Source organism: Geotrypetes seraphini, chromosome 3, assembly GCF_902459505.1.
Source record: "Geotrypetes seraphini chromosome 3, aGeoSer1.1, whole genome shotgun sequence".
Taxonomy (NCBI): Eukaryota; Metazoa; Chordata; class Amphibia; order Gymnophiona; family Dermophiidae; genus Geotrypetes; species Geotrypetes seraphini.
Window position 1 is genome coordinate 337,984,851 of NC_047086.1, and position 19,736 is coordinate 338,004,586.

The 19,736-nt window shown below is 44.3% G+C and overlaps 1 protein-coding gene across 3 annotated transcripts in view; it reads left to right on the top strand.

Moving 5' to 3' along the window:
- Nucleotides 1–19,036, top strand: part of B3GNT2 (UDP-GlcNAc:betaGal beta-1,3-N-acetylglucosaminyltransferase 2) — a 53,472-nt gene extending 34,436 nt beyond the window's left edge. For 2 of the 3 annotated variants that reach the window (XM_033936445.1, XM_033936442.1), the window contains one exon: nt 15,458–19,036. In XM_033936445.1, coding sequence (XP_033792336.1) covers nt 15,467–16,660 — 1,194 coding nt within the window. In that variant the 5' untranslated portion in view covers nt 15,458–15,466 and the 3' untranslated portion in view covers nt 16,661–19,036. Of the gene's footprint in view, nt 1–5,420; nt 5,499–15,457 lie in introns of all 3 variants that reach the window. The other variant, XM_033936444.1, reaches the window with a different exon arrangement.
- Nucleotides 19,037–19,736: the final 700 nt, after the last annotated feature.

Genomic DNA, 19,736 nt, shown 5'->3' on the forward strand with positions numbered 1-19,736 from the left:
AATAGGAAGTTGCGTGTCATTGGAGAAAGACCATGGCAGGCGAAAAGCAGGAGGGGGAGCCATGTACAACAGCCGGCAGATTTTTCGGCTTGGTGGTGACATCGGACCGGTGCTGGAGGGAAAGACATGCTGGGCTGTGAGGACAGAGAGAGATGAAGGGAGAGAGGTTGGACCTGGGATGGTGTGTTGGAAGAGGGAAAATACTTGAAGGGAGAACCATTGGGAAGAGAAAGGGAGAAATTGTGGACCTGGGGAGAAGGAGGGAGGCAGGTAGACAGGGGGAGAGATGGGATGGGGACAGTTGGGAAGAGATAGGGAGAGAAGTTGGATCTGGAGATGGAAGGAAGGGAGTAATGTTAGGCCTGAGGAAGGAAGGGAGAGAGAGATGCAGCATCTTTTTTTTTTTTTCTCCTTCCATCTCATTGTTCAGCATCAAGGGGAGAGGGAACAAAATGTTGGACCAAGAGGAGAGAGGAGGAGAGACGGAAGGAAATAGAAGGCTGGGAAAGGAATGAGATAGGAAATGGGAGAGCTACAGAATAAGAGAAGATGGAAAATTGATAGGTAGCTGAAAATTTAAAAAGAAGGAGAAGGATGAGAAAGAGTGCAAGATTTGAGTGGACAGAGCAGAAAAGAAAAAAGGAGAAAAATTGAAAGGGAAAAATCAATATGTTGGGAGACAGGGACTGGAGCAAGAGAGAAGAAGAGAAAAAAATGGACGGCAGACACTGGAAAGAGAATTAGAAGATAGAAAAAATCAGAAAGAGAAACTGGAACCAAAAGCAAAAATGACCAAACAACAAAAGGTAGAAAAAATAATTTTATTTTCTATTTTGTGATTACAATATGTCAGATTTGAAATATGTATCCTGTCAGAGCTGGTGTTAGACAGCAAGCATGAACTAATACCTAAAAGAGAGAAGAAAAGTCTTTTTCATTTATTTTGTATGTAACACATAGCTGGCGTGGGGTTGGAGAGGTTGTAGCCCTATAGTTCTAAGACTAACCCCCTCCTTTGCTGATGTGTAGCATGGATTTTGGCGCCACTCGTGGTGGTGATTGATCCAACGCTCATAGAAGTCCTGTGAGTGTTGGAGCAGTTGCTGCCAGCACTGAGGCCCATGCTGTGCATTAGTAAAGGAGGGGGTCTTAATAAAAAATTTGGCCCGCAACTTAGCCTGTGTGTTAGATTTTGGCTTCTTATGTGATTTGAGTTTGACACCCCTGGTTATAGAGTGTAGGCTGGAATCTTATCTTGGCTTAATGAATGTCCAAGCTTACTGTTTGCTGCAGAAGCACAGAGTGAGGCATGATAGTTAGTCATGTAGCAAAAGATTATAAAAGGCGCAAGCAAGGGACTTTACTCAGAATCCATCGGTGCGCCGTAAAGGGATAGTCTCGTGGAGAGACCAACTCCGCCCCCAACAGCCCTTGCTGAGCCGTTCTTCAAATCTGAAAAACTGCCATCTTTCCTGCTCAGCCCTTCTTCGACTCCAGCCACCGCAAGGGAAGGAGTTGGCCGTCGTGGGAGACCAACTCCGCCCCCAACAGCCCTTGCTGAGCCGTTCTTCAAACCTGTAAAACTGCTATCTTTCCTGCTCAGCCCTTCTTCGGCTCCAGCCTCCGCAAGGGAAAGAATTGGCCGACGTAGGAGACTAACTCCGCCCCCTACAGCCCCTGCTGAACAGTCCGCTGCCTCCACTCTGCCTGCCTGGCTTAAGTCTCCCATGTTCAAATTCCATCGTGATCTGTACAGTTTACTTGATTGCATTACAAAGGCTCTTACCCAATTAGCCATCGCTAAGCCCCTCCGCTGGAATTTGTCCAGTTACTAGTCTCTGCCCATTGCTAAGGCCCTTTTCTGACCAAAAAAAAAACAAAAAACCCCACCATGAAGCCACCCCTTTGGGTCCTTATACTCCTGCTCTGCTCATCTCTCAACACCTCCCTCTGCCTGAACCCTCCCTCTCCCAACCTGCTCGACTCCTCAAATAGTCACAATTCTGGCCCTGGCACCAGAATCCCCACCCTGACGCACCCCAGGAATCACCCCACCAGAAAAAAACCCCGCAAAGTCAATCCCACCTCTCTAAAGCCTGTCCCCCATGCTAACTTCCCCTGCCATGCCTCTAACTCTCTCACCCCTGTCCCGACCCTTTACTGCAACGCCAGATCCGCATGCAATAAAATTCAAATTCTGAAGGATCTCCTTGAGGACCTTGATCCTGGATTCCTGTGCATCACAGAATCATGGATCTCAAAAGACGACCTCTTCACACAAAACGAACTCTGCACCCATGGTTACCAAGGCCTCTTTTCACCCAGAATCAACTGCAAAGGAGGTGGCCTGGCACTCTTCTACAAATCCTTCTTTGATGTCCAGCTCCTCGAGAGAGGCACCCACGCTTCATTAGAATATATGCTAGCCTCAATCAATGATGAGCTCCGTCCTCACCCACTGGGCATCCTGTTACTATACCGTCCACCTATCCCTTGGTCCAATTCCTCTAACCTTGTCTTCGAGACCATAACTAATGCCTTTCTCAAATTCCAAAGATTACTAATCATCGGAGACGTTAATCTCCACCTTGACGACTCCACCAGCAAGGACACGATAGAATTCAATGACTTCCTCATCTCCCTAGGTTTCTCCCCCCCCACATCCGCTCCTACCCATGAAAAAGGGCACACCCTAGACCTCATCCAGTTCCTCGACCTCACCGCTTATAAAACGTCTGCCGAAGACACCCGTTGGGAACACATCCCGTGGTCAGACCATCTCCTAGGGGCCTTCTGCCTCCCCATCTTCATGTCTCATCTCGGATCCCCACCCCGATCCCCCAATTCTATTACCTTCCGGAAAAAAATTTCGAGCGATCTGTTCTGGACCAAATTCCTCAACCTCCTCCCCTCCATTCCCAAGCTTGCAGACTCTGAAAACAATTGGCACAACTGGATCGCCCTTTCCAAGTCCACCTACCACTCCCTCGCCCCCCAAACCACTAAATCCATCACCTATCCCCATAAAGCCCCTTGGTACCTTCCACTCCATAGAGACCTGAAACAAAAATGTCGAGCCTTAGAGCGAAAATGGAAAAAATCCAAATCCTCATCTGACAGACAGGCCTGGAGAGTCAATATCAAACTCTACAACTCAATATTAAAAAAAGCAAGGAAGAACTTCTATGGAGACAAGATCTCCAAATCCAAAAACCAGAATGGCACATTGTTCAACATTTGGCGCTCCCTAACCACTAAAAATGACTCCACCCTTCTTCCCTCATCTCCTTCAGCCGAGGTCCTAGCAAAATTCTTCAATGATAAGATGATAAGGCGCTCCTTCCTGCCCGCAATCTCCTACAATTCTCTGGTGCCCCCCGAACCCAACCCCACCCTAGCTGCTCTCAACCCCATCCCTGCCGACAGATCCTGGACTGTCTTCGAGCTCATATCTGATTCTCAGACCCTTAAACTCTGCCTCAAGTTAAAATCATGCAACTGCATCCTGGACCCATTTCCCTCCTACCTATTTGAGAAAATCCCTGCACAGGCTATCACATCTCTTACCAAACTCATAAATTCTGCCCTATTATCAGGCCTATTCTCCACTGAAATGGGACACATCGCATTGACCCCTTTACTGAAAAAAGCTGACCTAGACCCCTCCATACCATCCAACTACCGTCCAATAGCAAATATCCCTCTCCTCACCAAACTGCTCGAGTCTATCATATCTACCCAGCTCTCTTCCTACTTAGAAAGATTCTCCATCCTCTTACCTTACCAATATGGCTTCAGACCCAACTTCTGCACTGAATCCCTATTGGCCTCTCTAATCTCTAAGGTTCAGCAACTGCATTCTCGTAACAAGTTTGCTGTCCTTCTACAATTCGACCTCTCCGCAGCTTTTGACGTTGTCCACCACGACATTCTAATTTTCCAACTCTCCGAGATAGGCATTAGCTCCATAGTTCTTGATTGGTTCTCCAAATTCTTGCGCTCCCGCTCTTACATGGTTAACATGAGCGGCACCTCATCCTCCCCCTGGACCCCGACTTGTGGTGTCCCACAAGGCTCACCCCTCTCCCCAATCCTCTTTAACATTTACATGTCCTCCCTGAAACTACTCCAACTATCCCCCCTTGAAACTCTTTACACTTACGCTGATGACATCCTCGTCCTCCTTGAGACCGACTCGAACCTCACTAACCTCTCCACGAACATATCCTCATGCATAAAGAACCTCCAATCCTGGGCATTCACAATGCATATGAAACTAAACGAGTCCAAAACAAAACTCCTTTGGCTCGGCCCAAAATTAGACCATCTACCTTCCTCCATCCCATTGTCTTCCGGCCCCCCATTACAGCTCGAGTTCTCAAGCAAAGTTCTGGGTGTCACCTTAGACTCTTCTCTATCCTTCAACGAACATCTCCAATCCCTGGTGAAGAAATGCTTCTTCAGTCTTCACATGTTAAGGAAAGTCAGACCCTATTTTCACCAAAAACACTTCGCAGTCCTAGTACAATCCATCATCCTCTCCAGATTGGATTATTGCAATTCTATCTACCTCAGCCTAACCAAGAAAAGCCTCCACAGACTTCAGCGGATTCAGAACGCCGCAGCTAAGCTTGTTTTCGCGAAAAGCAAATTTGATCACGTCTCACCACTCCTGTCTAAGTTCCATTGGCTCCCAGTAATCCCCAGGATCCACTTCAAATGTGCGTGTCTGGCCTACAAGATCCTACATGGCATCCTTCCTGCCGTTATCTCTCTATCCTGGAACTCCCCAACCCCTACTTCCTCCAGATCCTCCCAAATTTTTAAACTATCCTTCCCTTCCATAAAAGGTATTTCCCATGCAGGCAAACTTGGGTCATCCCTCCCCTTTAGAATCACTGAGATCTGGAATAACCTCACCTCCCCACTCCGAACCTCAAGCTCCCTCCAACTCTTCCGCAAACACCTAAAAACCTGGCTATTCTCAAAACTGTAACACTTCCCCCCTCTTAGGCCTCTCACCTTCCCCCTTTACACCTAACTCTTTAATCTCTCCACTGTAGTTCCTCTCTCATCCTTCTTCCTGTAAACCGTGCCGAGCTCCGCATTCATGGAGATGGTGCGGTATATAAACCAAAGGTTTAGTTTAGTTTAGTTTAGTTTAGTCTCGTGATTGATCCAGTCCATAAGCTGCCTGAAAAGGGGGATTTCCTGACCGTGAGGGGCAGTGTTACTATGATCATGATGAAGTTGTTCCAATTCAATTGTGTTTTGTATATTACTGCTATACAATTTATGTAATGATTAAATTAGTATAAGCATTACGTTGTGTATGTCTCTTTGTATGCCGTGAAGTGCTGACTACCTAACGAACTTGGCATTACAGAGGGATATAGATTGATATGTATTTTTGATTATAGGGGAGGATCCTTGAGAAAGCTAAGGCAAAACATGTTGGATTCAATCCTCCTGGGTCGAACCATGAAAAGCATTATAAGATAAGTTAATTATTTAAACTAGTTAAGCTATTTAAAAGTTTATAAAAAAAATAAATAAATGTATTGTCAAAATATGTTTATTGAGCTCAACAAGAAGAAACAAAAACAAGAAAAATATCAAGAACAAGCTCTCAATTTTCCAGAAATAACAGAACCAACCACAGCCCCCCCCCCAAAAAAAAAAAAAAAAAGTAAATAAATAAATGTATAATCAGTGTTTGGAAGTTTACACATAAAGAGTGGGGCAGTGATGAGAGGACACACACAAAGCTCGCAGCTATGAGCTATTGTTGAGCAGTGGAGTTGTGTTGCTGAGGCCCGGAAGAAAAGTATAAATCAGATTTGAGAAATTTTCTTTTATAGTAACTTGGTGTATGCTTATATCATCATTTCTTTTTACTTAAGTCATGTTGCAGTGATGGATCTCACCATCTCTCCTTTTCTCAATAACCTTATCCAGCATCTCTCCCTCCTTTCCCCATCACCTTAGGGCCCACCATCTCTCCCTTTCTCTTCCCAACTACCCTCCCATTCAGTATTTCTATCTCCCCTCCATCCAACTTCCCTTCCTTTCTTTTCCCTTTCTTCCTCCATTCCATTGTCCACCATATCTCTCCTTCTCTGTTTTCAAACTCATTATTTGTTCCCCTTTAACTCCCCCCCTCAGTCCGGCATATGACCCTCTCTTTGGACCCCATCCCTCCATATACTTCTAATAGCTACACCAAGGGGGCTCCCTGAAGGCATGTTCCCCCTTCTCTCCACCGTCATCCTCCTGGTTTCACTTTAAAAACTAATTATGGCCTTCTGCTGCAGTCCCTCCCCTCCTCTGTCTTGATGTCCTGTTTTGGTCTGGGTTGTACCACGGTAGAACGTGCAGGGGAGACTGACGGCAGCTTGCTAGAATCACTACAGCACCGGTGATCCTCTGCAGGCCCTAATTAGTTTTTAAATCTAATCTAATCTAATCTAATCTAATCTAATCTAATCTAGTCTTCAGTTTATATAACGGATCATCTCTCATTGGAGCTCGACTCGGTTTACAAGTAGTCAGAGTGATACCAAGAGGCAAGGGGAAGCTGGACAATGGTGGAGAGAAGGGGGAAGCATACCAGCCTTTGGGGAGCCCTCTACAGCTATGGTGCTGAGAGTAATGTGTCACATGGGGTCCCCAAAACATTGGGGGTGCTTGGGTACCCACAGTGCTGGCTCCTATGCAGCACTTCCTGACTGACGACCCCTCCACTGTGAGCTCTTGACATGGGGCCTCCTAAAGGAGGGGCAGCAGCGGCTGTGGACGACCAGCGAGAAGCATCACTTAGGACAGGCTTTTCGCTGCCAGAGTGCTGACACTCCTGCTTTAGGAGGCCCGAAGGTATATGGGGAGGAGGGTTGGTCACTGAATCGGTGAGCCCAATTTTTTTTTTTTAAGAAAACGAATCAATTCACTTAAGTGAATCGGTGAATCGGGCAGCACTAGTATAGAATGGGTAAAAGTGAATCAATAAGAGCTGTTTTTAAAAAATGACTAAGACTAGGGCACATGCATTGAAGTTATATGAAAATATTTTTAAAAGAAATAGGAGGAATTATTTTTATCCCAGGGCAAAAAGGCAACATATTCTCACAGAGAGATAATAGTTACTGCACATGGACAGACTAGATGGGCCATTTGGCCTTTATCTACCATCATGTTTCTATGTTTATCATCCACGGAGCCTTGATATGGAAAGTGTACTGTTACCTTAACTTCTTTAGAAATCTCAAGACCACCCATACCATGCATGAGTGAGTACCTTCCTGCCTGATGTTGGCTCGCGGGACCATCAGTTCAGTAAAAAAGCTAAGAAGCCAACTAGGGGAGGTAGGAGGGTTCTGAGACTATCTGCCTGTTGTCCCTGGATAACACCTGTTACAGATAAGTAACAGTGCTTTGTCCCAGGACAAACAGGCAGCATATTCTCACAGATGGGATTCCCTAACTACTTCGAAAGGAAGTTGGCACTTGAACAAAAAATAACATTTTGTAGAACTCCTTGGTTGGAATGACTATCCTGTCTGGAATGAGTCTCCAGACAGTAATGGGATGTGAAAAAATGTATTGAGGACAATATTAGAATAATGTATGAAGCAACCTGAACACCTATACTACAAGTAATAACAAGAAAGTGTCATGGGTTTTTAGTGTCCAGAGATCATAAGGAGAGCACTGCCAGTTCAATTAATAATTAGCCCTCAAATTCCAGAGGATAAATACTCAGCAAGTAGACACTTCCTAAAGAGTACACAAATCTATCACAGGTCTGCTCCTGAAAATTACCAGAAGGCAAAAACTCCTGTTTTATCAGAGAAAAGCCATTCTAGCCAAAACACCGGGCATGAAATAAAAGTGCTCAAAATTCCTGAATTAACCACTGGACACTAAAAATATCAAAAGGAGGGGCAGAATTTAATGAAAAAAGAGAACCCTACAGGCTGACACATTCATACAAAGTACAACGTAGCTCCATGAAAAACTTAGCTTAACGTTGCAGTACTGTGCAGTCTTCGTAGAACAGTTCAACCAGCGATTGTATTTCACACTCGGCAACTTGGCCTCTTCAATACTCAACGAAATCTTCAGTCTCAACAAGAGAATTATGCAAATCCTTGTTTTGCTAGTATCGTGGCATCGGGAGACGCCAGCCTCCAATTGTACAACTGCACAACCTACAGAAAAGAGGCGTGGATCTAAAAAGACGTGATTACTGATGTCAGAAGACGCAAAAATCCAAAACTAGACCAAACGGACATTATAGGAAATTTATCCCAGGACAAGCAGGCAGCATATTCTTGACTGGTGGGTGACGGCACCGACGGAGCCCCGGTACGGACAATTTTAGAGTGATTGCACTCTAAGAACTTAGAAATTTCTAGCTATGCCGCACCGCGCGTGCGCGAGTGCCTTCCCGCCCGACGAAGGCGCGCGGTCCCCAGTTTCTTAGTTTCCGCGGAGCTAAGAAGACGCGTGTTTCCAACGGCTGTTGGATATATCTTTTTCGCCTTCCCGCTCGCGCAATTTTCTTTGTGAAACTTTTCACGTTTTCTTTTTTTATTCTTTTCTTGATTAAAATTTAAAAAAAAAAAAGTCTTTTTCTTTTTTGGTCGGCCCCGGCGGGGTTGTTGGCACCATCGAAGCCTCGGGCTTCAATTTTGCTACTGCCGTTTTTCCCTTCATGCCCCCTTCACCGGGTTTTAAAAAGTGTCAGCGGTGTGCACGCCCTATTTCCTTATCCGAACCGCACAAGTGGTGCCTTCAGTGTTTGGGTCCAGACCATAGGGCTGAGACGTACACCCGCTGTAGTTCTCTTCAAAAGAGGACTTTGAAGAATCGCCAAATTCAACAGCAGATTCTTTTCGGTTCCACCGGCATCGACCCCGGCATCAGCAACTTCCTCCAAGTCGGCACCGGTCGTTTCGACACCGCAAGATGTATCTTCGGTGTCGCACCCCACAGGTAAGCCGGCTAAGAAGCCATCCCCTACAGTTCTTGGCCCGCCAGTCGAACATGCAGTGAGCCAAGTCCTGCAGACTGCGCACCGGCCCCGCAAACGCTCAGCTCCCATAGAAGTGACTGCCTCTTCATCGGCATCGACTTCGCCTGAGTGTCGAGCTGCACCGCAGGTACCGAGTAAGAAAAAAGCGGTACCGGTGCCATCGGGACCGTCTCTGGATGAGCGCATAGCATCCATCCTCCAGGTCCAGCTTAAGGAGCAATTACAACACCTGCTCCCGGCTCTACTGACTCCGAACCTTCCTGTGTCGGTACCTATTGAGCCTCCGGTACCGATCGTCGATCAGCCTATGTTGTCGGCATCGACGTTATCGGCACCGCTTAAATCTGCCTCTTCTATATCGATGCCTATTTTATCGGCAGAGCCAAAGTCTCTTAGTCGAGCTGCTTATGCTGTCTCTGATCCGGTACCGCTCTCCGACACCCGTCCCGCTTTACAGTCGCCGGGAACGGTGTTGATGCATTCCAGCAAATCGGTACGCAAGACCAGGCATACTTAATCCTCTACTCCTCTATCTCAGGGCAGTCTTCCATCGGTACGTGACCCTGATTTATGGGATGACTCCGAGGATCCCCTCGGTACCGAGGAGGATTTTTCATCGGACGAGGCTGACCCATCAGTGCAGGATCCTGCTAGTAAGCCAGAGCACTCTTCCTTCACTAAATTTCTTAGGGAGATGCCAGACACCCTTTCTCTCCCCTTGGAGTCTGATTCTAAGAAGTCAAAAGCATTCCTGGATACTTTGGACTTTGACCAACCTCCAAAAGAATTTTTTAAATTACCCCTTCATGATATCTTAAGGGAAACTTTTTACAAAAATCTGGAGACTCCTCTCACCATTCCAGGAGCTCCAAGGAAATTGGAATCACTTTATAAAGTGATCCCTATTCCAGGGTTTGACAAACCTCAGCTTCCACATGAATCTTTACTGGTGGAATCGACTCTCAAAAAATCTGCAGGCTCAAGTGTGTATGCCTCTGTCCCTCCTGGCAGAGAGGGCAAGGCTATGGACAAATTTGGTAAACGACTTTACCAGAATGCTATGTTGGCCAACCGTTCAGGTAACTATGCATTCCACTTCTCCTTTTACCTGAAACATCTTATCCAGCAGATGGCCACTTTTCAAAAATATATTCCTGACCGCAAGCTTTCTGCTTTTCAGCAATGCACTGCCAGTCTCTTGCAGCTCAGGAAGTTTATGGTCCGTTCCATCTATGACGCTTTTGAACTGACATCCCGAGCTACTGCTATATCTGTAGCAATGAGACGATTGGCATGGCTTCGCGTCTCAGACCTTGATGTGAACCACCAGGACCACCTTGCCAATGCTCCCTGCCTGGGTGATGAGCTGTTTGGAGAATCTCTGGATACCACCACCCAGAAACTTTTGGCTCATGAGACGAGGTGGGATACCTTATTTAAAAATAAAAAGAAACCTCCTCCTCGTCCTTTTAGGCAACAGACGTCATACCAGCGCCGGTTCTCTGCTCGGCCAATTCAGCCTCATCCTCCTCAGCCTCGGAGACAACGGCAGCAACATTATCAACAGGCTCATCAACAACAGCCACCTGTAATGAAACCTGTTGCCCAGCCTAAACCAACTCAGCCCTTTTGACTCTCTTCTCCAGAGCATTGCCAGTCTTCCTCCCTCATGTCCTCTTCCACAGCCTATAGGAGGTCGACTAAACATTTTTCTGGCTCGATGGGAGATAATCACCACCAATCAGTGGGTGCTCTCTATCATCGCCCACGGCTACTCCCTCAACTTTCAGACTCCTCCGCCGTTAGGCCTGCCAAAAGAGTCTGCTTCCAACAAGTCTCAGTCCCTCCTTCTTGCTCAAGAGGTCCAATCCCTCCTCCTTCTCAATGCCATCGAAGAAGTTCCTCCAGATCAGCGAGGTCAGGGATTTTACTCCAGGTACTTTCTAGTCCCCAAAAAGACCGGAGACCTCAGACCTATATTAGATCTCAGAGATCTCAACAAATGTTTGGTCAAGGAGAAGTTCAAAATACTCTCTCTTGCCACTCTCTATCCTCTTCTCACTCAGGGCGACTGGCTATGCTCTCTCGATCTCAAAGAGGCCTACACACATATTCCTAGCCATCTGACGTCCAGGCAATATCTACGCTTTCTCATCAATCAACATCATTATCAGTACAAGGTGCTACCCTTCGGTCTTGCCTCCTCTCCCAGGGTATTCACCAAGTGTCTGATTGTGGTAGCAGCCTATCTCTGCTCTCACAATTTTCAAGTCTTCCCTTATCTGGACGACTGGCTGATCAAGGCTCATTCCCCTCAGGCGGTTCTGCTTGCTACCAACCAGACCATTTACTTCCTTCAACTGTTGGTTTTCGAAATCAATCTACCCAAGTCGCACCTCATTCCAACCCAGCGACTTCAATTCATTGGAGCCATTCTGGACACTGTTTTGATGAGGGCGTTTCTGCCATCCAACCGCCTTCAGACCATCCTTCATCTCTGTCAGCAGGTGTTTCAACAGATTACCATCTCAGCAAATCACATGATGGTGCTCTTGGGGCACATGGCTTCGACAGTGCATGTCACCCTTTTGCCCTTCTCCACCTGCACACTCCTCAATGGACTCTAGTGACCCAGTGGTCGCAAGCGACGGATCCTTGCTCACAACACATATCTGTGACATCGTCTCTTCGACAATCGCTTCTTTGGTGGTTGACATCTTCAAATCTATCCAGAGGTCTACTGTTCCATTTACCTCCTCATCATCTCGTGATCACCACAGACTCATCCCCTTATGCCTTGGGAGCTCACTTGAACGAATTCCAAACTCAGGGGTTTTGGACTGCCCAGGAAAAGAAACACCACATCAATTTCCTGGAACTCCGAGCAATGTTTTATGCCCTCAAGGCTTTTCAGCATCTTCTCTTTCCTCAAGTACTACTCATTTGCACAGACAATCAAGTTGCAACGTACTACATCAGCAAACAGGGAGGGACGGGCTCTCGCCTGTTGTGTAGGAAGCCCAACGGATTTGGTCTTGGGCGACAGCTCGTCATTTATTCCTGAAGGCTGTCTATATTCAAGGAGAGCAGAATTCCTTAGCAGACAATCTCAGCAGAATTCTCCAACCTTACGAATGGACTCTCGACCCCTTGACTCTCCAATCCATTTTCACTCAATGGGGCACTCCTCAAGTGGACCTTTTTGCAGCTCCTCACAATCAACTGCCCCTGTTTTGCTCCAGACTCTACTCCCCTCACCGTCTGGCACCCGATGCATTTCTCCTGGATTGGACCAATCTCTTCCTATATGCATTTCCCCCTCTACCGCTCATGCTGCGGACATTGTTCAAGCTCAGGAGGGAACAAGCCACCATGATTCTCATCACTCCACGGTGGCCCAGACAACATTGGTTCTCCCTTCTACTTCAACTCATTTCCAGGGAACCCATAATTCTTCCACTGTTTCCTTCTCTGCTTACTAAGCATCAACAGTCCCTACTGCATCCCAACTTACAGTCTCTGCACCTGACAGCTTGGTATCTCTCGGGCTAACTTCGGCTTACTCACTCCTTTCTCAGCCTGTCCATTCTATCATTGATGCTTCCAGGAAACCGGCCACCCTTCAGTGTTATCAACAGAAATGGTCTCGATTTTCTTCCTGATGCCTCTTACATCACCATAATCCCATGTCTCTAGCAGTGGGACTGGTGTTGGACTATCTTCTTTCCTTGTCTGACTCTGGTCTCAAATCTACTTCTATCAGAGTTCATCTTGGTGCCATTGCTGCCTTTCATGAACCTATTCATGGCAAACCCCTCTCTGCTCATCCTTTGGTTTCCAGGTTCATGAGAGGCCTTTTCAATGTGAAACCACCTCTTAGGCCCCCTCCTGTGGTCTGGGATCTCAATGTGGTTCTTTCCGCTTTAATGAAGCCTCCTTTTGAACCTTTGGCCACAGCACATTTCAAATTTCTCACTTGGAAAGTGGTCTTCCTTATAGCTCTCACTTCTGCCAGGAGGGTCAGTGAGTTACATGCACTAGTGGCCGATCCACCTTTCACTGTTTTTCACCATGATAAGGTGATTCTACGTACACACCCAAAGTTTCTCCCTAAGGTTGTGTCTGACTTTCATCTTAATCAGTCCATTGTCCTACCTGTGTTTTTCCCGAAGCCTCATTCTCATCCAGGTGAACAGGCTTTACATACCTTGGACTATAAACGTGCTTTGGCTTACTATCTCGAACGCACTAAACCTCACAGATCATCTCCCCAACTGTTTTTGTCTTTTGATCCTAACAAAATGGGTCATCCTGTATCTAAACGCACTCTATCCAATTGGCTTGCTGCTTGCGTTTCATTCTGTTATGCTCAGTCGGGCCTGACACTGGAAGGTCTGTCACGGGCCACAAAGTTAGAGCTATGGCAGCATCTGTAGCTTTCCTCCGCTCCACTTCCATTGAGGAAATCTGCAAGGCTGCTACTTGGTCCTCAGTTCATACTTTTACATCTCACTATTGTCTGGATGCATTCTCCAGACGGGATGGACACTTCGGCCAATCTGTTTTACAAAATTTATTTTCCTAATGGCCAACCTTCCCTCCATCCCTCTTTTTGTTAGCTTGGAGGTCACCCATCAGTCAAGAATATGCTGCCTGCTTGTCCTGGGATAAAGCACAGTTACTTACCGTAACAGGTGTTATCCAGGGACAGCAGGCAGATATTCTTGCGTCCCTCCCACCTCCCCGGGTTGGCTTCTTAGCTGGCTTATACTAACTGGGGACCGCAAGTTTCGTCGGGCGGGAAGGCGCACGCGCGATGCGGCCTAGCTAGAACTTTCTAAGTTCTTAGAGTGCAATCACTCTAAAATTGCCCGTACCGGGGCTCCGTCGGTGCCGTCACCCATCAGTCAAGAATATCTGCCTGCTGTCCCTGGATAATACTTGTTACGGTAAGTAACTGTGCTTTATGGATGTTTGGGAACCATTGACAATTCTGTAAGGAATGATAATTGAACATATTTTTGGCCCTTTCAACATACACATCCAGGGTGGGCGGGTGGAGGAGGAAATTGCACTATTATGCAAATGGGCCTCCGCGATGACATCAAGCATGCGCATCGACGTCATCGGGTAGACATCTGTGCACTTCCAGGTGCCTTCCGGCCGGGGCACTGGATTTGGTGTGCCACCAGCTGGAAAGTTTGCGAGTCACTAACCTAGCCTCATTGGGAGTTAAGAGCTATAGCTACACTGATGGCATTGTGGTCCTCCTTCCAATACCCACTCTGCTTTCAATGGAATCAAAGCGAATTGAAGGGATTATCCGAAGACTGGATGATGAAACAAACTGAAACTAACCCCCCAAAAAATTAAGCTCTTCCTCGCAAGCCCCTCGAACCTCAATGAAAAAAACATCACTTTTTAGGGGGTATAACCCTATCGTTACAGTCCACTATCAAAATCCTAAGATTGACTCTAGACCAAAAGATGACCATAGAAAGCCAAATCGCTGCTGATGTTCACATAGGCTTTGCAGCAATCTGGAAACTACGATCAATCTGTTCCTACTTTCGACACCCTTCCCTTGCAAATCCTATGCTAAGCCCTGATCCTCAGCATGCTAGACTACTGCAACCTCATTTACATCTCATGTCCCAAGAAACGTTTCAACTCTGACGAATCAGCACACAGCTGTGCGCCTTGTCTTTGGCCTAAAGAAAACTGACCCTATCGCACCTTACTACGAGGAGCTGCACTGGCTCCTGATCGAGGTCCACTCACTATTCAAACTGGGTACTTATCCTGACCTCTCATGTATGGTCTTCTACTTAATTCCTGTCAACCGCATCAAACTTCACAGGTGTATTGCTGTATGCAAATAAAATTTTATGTTATGCTATTCTTCTGATGGTACTTATTTTAGGTTAATTCCATTACTTTTCATTTGTAAACCTCTGTTACATATACCTAGACACGATTCACCATTTGGCCAATTATGATACATATACCTAGACACAATTCACCATTTGGCCAATTATGATGGAAAATGAATGCTTCATAATATTTCTGTTGGGTGGAAAGCACCTTTACTACATTATTGTGGGGAGTGTGTGGTGCAGTGGTTAGAGCCACAGCCTCAGCACCCTGAGGTTGTGGGTTCAAATCCCACACTGTTCCTTGTGACCCTGGGCAAGTCACGTAATCCCTCATTGCCCCAGGTACATTAGATAGAGTGAGCCTGCCAGGACAGATAGGGAAGAATGCTTGAGTACCTGAATGTACACCATGTAGGTTATAATTTAAGTTATAAGTGGTATATAAAAGCTATAAATAAATATTTCCCAGTATTTATTTAGATTTATGGTAGCAATATTTTTGCAATATTTGTTTTATATTTGACACTTTTTGTTTTGTTTTACTTAGGTATGAGAAATGAGTGTTGGACGCAGAAGATTAAAACTCCTGCTGATTCTAATGATGGTGAATTTCTTTATTTATGTTATTGTGGAAGTTGCGAGAGGTGATGGTCGAGACAAAGATGGGAAAGGAAGAGTGGTAATACCCCAGGGCAAGTTCTGGAAGAAATATACTCCATCCGCTGCTTATTGGAATAGACACCAAAAGAAACTAGAAAGTTTATACAATCCTATTTTGACATTATTATCCAACATGACTGTTGAAGAGAATTTAGTTACCAATGCTAGTCTTCTGAATGTTTGTGATATGGATACAACAGTAATGGCTGAGATAAAGGATTTTGAGAACTTGCCAACTAGATTTAAAGATTTTCTGGTCTACCTGAGATGCAGGAATTACTCATTATTGATGGATCAACAAAATAAATGCCAGCACAGACCTTTTCTTCTGCTTGCTATCAAGTCACTAACACCACATTTTGATAGAAGACAAGCAATTAGGGAATCTTGGGGACAAGAACTGAAAATTGGTGACTTATCTGTAGTCAGGGTATTTTTACTTGGGCAAACTCCTCCCGAGGATAATTTCCCTGACCTTTCAGACATGTTGAGATACGAGAGTGAAACTCATCAAGACCTTCTTCTTTGGAACTACAGGGACACATTCTTCAATTTGACATTGAAGGAGGTACTATTCCTTAAATGGGTTAGCCAATCCTGTGCAGATGTTCAGTTTATTTTTAAAGGAGATGATGATGTTTTTGTGAATACCCATCAGATCCTAGATTACTTGAAGAGTTTAACAAAGGATAAAGCCAAAGATTTATTTATAGGTGATGTGATCAAAGATGCTGGACCTCACAGAGACAAAAAACTGAAATACTACATCCCAGAAAGTATATATGAAGGATCTTACCCTCCATATGCAGGAGGTGGAGGGTTTCTTTATTCTGGCAATCTGGCATTGAGATTGTACAAAATAACTAATCAGGTCCTCCTTTATCCCATTGATGATGTTTATACTGGAATGTGCCTTCAAAAACTTGGGCTTGCTCCAGAAAAACACAAAGGTTTCAAAACATTTGATATAGAAGAAAAACAGAAAAAGAACATCTGTTCATATACAAACTTAATGTTAGTACATAGCAGACAACCTCAAGAAATGATTAAAATTTGGTCACAGTTGCAGGATCCACATTTAAACTGCTAAAGATGTAAAGTGGTGGTTATGAAAAGCTAGATATTTTGCACTTGATGCACATGGCAGATTGTCCAAGAAAGATTAGTCTACCATTTGATTGTACAAAGTGTTCCCAAAGACTTTCTTAAATATGAATTGTAATTCCTATCTATTACAATTTATTCTGTGTGCATTTCTCACTTTCAAATTTGTCATTTGTAATCCCATATTGCTAATCTGAGTTGGTCATAGGCCATCACATATGGTACTCAAAAAATGCATAAATTTGCACTTGTGGTGGTTTTGAGATTATAGCATAATATGGTGATCTTGTTTTTTTATTCATTAAGGCCTTACTTCACTTGTACAGTCTCTAAAATGAGGTTTTGAAACACTGTTAATCTTCTGGGGTTGGTAAATACCATCCCCATATTCTACTGTGTTTTGAGTTCTAATAGTGGGAAGTCTAGACTGCAGTTCGTATGGTGGGAGAAGTTGGCTGCTTGAATGAACAGTAAAATTTGCATTACACAGCATGTTAACACCTATAAAGGGAACAGCATTTTTGCGTGGATTGCATTTAATTTGCATTGATGAATTTAAACGTGCATATGAAAGGACGGTCAATGATATTTAGAGCCAAGATAGAATTTTGAAATGCTGAAATATATTAACAGTGTGGGAAAAATCTGTTCCCAGTGTAGCGGGGTTGACAATCAATAACATGGTCTTTCTGGCAGATGTCAAACCCAACGCAATGAAAATTTTTAGTTTAAAAAAATGCTGCTAATATCCCAGAGGCATTTCCCCTTTAGGTTTAAAGGAATGGGTTTGTTTCTGCTAATTCTTAACATTAGTATTGGAAGGAGGGTAACCAATTATTAAGGTAATAAGAAAATGCCAGCAGTAGACCATATAACTTCTTGTTTTTATGGAACAACTATACATTTTGAAAAGTTATTAATGGCTGCTCAAAACACTTATTTGGTGATCCGACCCCTAACAGTATAGGAGAGCTCAAAAAGAGCCGGAAATACTGAGTATATTGCCTCAAATTTCTTCCTCTCCAGTTACTTGGTTGGTGAGAAAGATGCTGTTACTTGATATTTTCTTTATATATGCTGTCTGAGTTGGTCTTATTTGATTATTAAGACTTGCTGTAATCTGTCTTCTCATTCCTCTTAGGTTTAAGGTAAATTCTCCTGATATCAAAATCCATTAATACTGGTTGTTTGATGGCCATTAGTTTTCAGTTTATCATGCACCTTTTGTAGTTCAGCTACCTCATCTTCCTGACACATCTGATCTCTAGCAGCTTTAGAATCAAGAGTTTGGTTATTATTGAGATTACATACACAACATAGGATGTTTTGATCCAAAGCTTATACAGGTGAGTATCTTTTGTGCTTTGGCCTTGTATAACCCTGCTCTGAATGTAAAGTGCCGTGACTAAGCTTAAATTGCTACAAACTTGACTTTGGCAGGAACCTTGCACATTTTATTTTCCTTCTCACTTCATGCATAGTCCTTTTCTGATCAACTAACACAGACCCTCTTACTAAGCCACGGTAGTGGTTTCTACTGCAGCCTGGGGCGCTAAATGCTCTTAACGCTCATAGGAATTCCATGAGCGTTGCAGCAGTGTCGGAGCATTTAGTGTTCCGGATTGCAGAAGAAACCTCTACTGCAGCTTAGTAAAAGGGAAGATGGGGGATATATACTTAGTATGAAAAGTGCTTGAATAGATGTGAATCTATTACCATTGACTTAACTGTATTTTATGATTACATGGAGGATTATTTTCTTTATGAGCACCTTTGAAGACCCCTTAACCTAGAGAATTATCTTTTTTCTCCACAACATAATGGCGGTTATGATCATAGCAGTTTTCCTTTCCACAAGGGAACAAAAGCTGCTACATAGCATTCCCTTCCCATCCTATCCTAAGACAGGAATTCTATGATCATTTCTAAACCACTGGGCTATTGGGTGGGTCGGGCCATACATTCCTTTCAGTTAGAAACAAAAATTTACATATAATTTGTGAGATCTGATTTCTAGTCATTTCTAGAGGTTTGACTATAAAGCTAAAAATATACCTTCATCATAAAAAACTAATAGCTTGTTTAGACATTTTTGATCGTAATTGAAGGATTTGTTTCTACCTTGAATTTTCTTAACATATTTTCACTCTGTGTGATTTCATAAGTGACTGCTCCTTATGCATCTATGTAGAAGTGCCTATGTGTTTTATTTATTGAAATGGAAGACCAAAACAGTTTCCTGAATAATTTGTGCAACATTTTTATTTTGTACAGTGTTCAAAGCATAATATTTTAAATCTGCTGTAATTTAGATTGGCGTTAAATAAAGTTAATTTTTTAAGTAAAGTTATCAAAACTTCAACTAGTTTATGCATTTTTATCCTCGGAGTTAAAAATGGGAGTAATCTTTAAATGTTTTTTGCTTAATAGTTTTATGATCCTTGTGAAGGATTGGGTCAAAGATCACCAGCTAGGAAGCCTGTTTCTTACATGAAGCATGAATCATGGCTAACCTCGGATTCTGACCCATGAATAAAATAATTTTGTCCCCCAGGCTACAAAACTGTGGTTGCTTGCCAAGAAAAAAAATGAGGGGGAGGTCTAGCCATCCTTGTAAAGCGTTTCATAGATATTGAAATTCTGGACAAAGTTTCCACTCAAAACATGGACTTAATTGCTTGCTGTTTAACAAGAGCAGTGGTTCCCAACCATGTCCTGGAAGACCACCAGCCAGTCGGGTTTTTGGGATAGCCCTAATGAATATGCATGAGAGAGATTTCCCATGTAGGCAAACTTGGGTCATCCCTCCCCTTTAGAATCACTGAGATCTGGAATAACCTCACCTCCCCTCTCCGAACCTCAAGCTCCCTCCAACTCTTCCGCAAACACCTAAAAACCTGGCTATTCTCAAAACTGTAACACTTCCCCCCTCTTAGGCCTCTCACCTTCCCCCTTTACACCTAACTCTTTAATCTCTCCACTGTAGTTCCTCTCTCATCTTTCTTCCTGTAAACCGTGCCGAGCTCCGCATTCGTGGAGATGGTGCGGTATATAAACCCAAG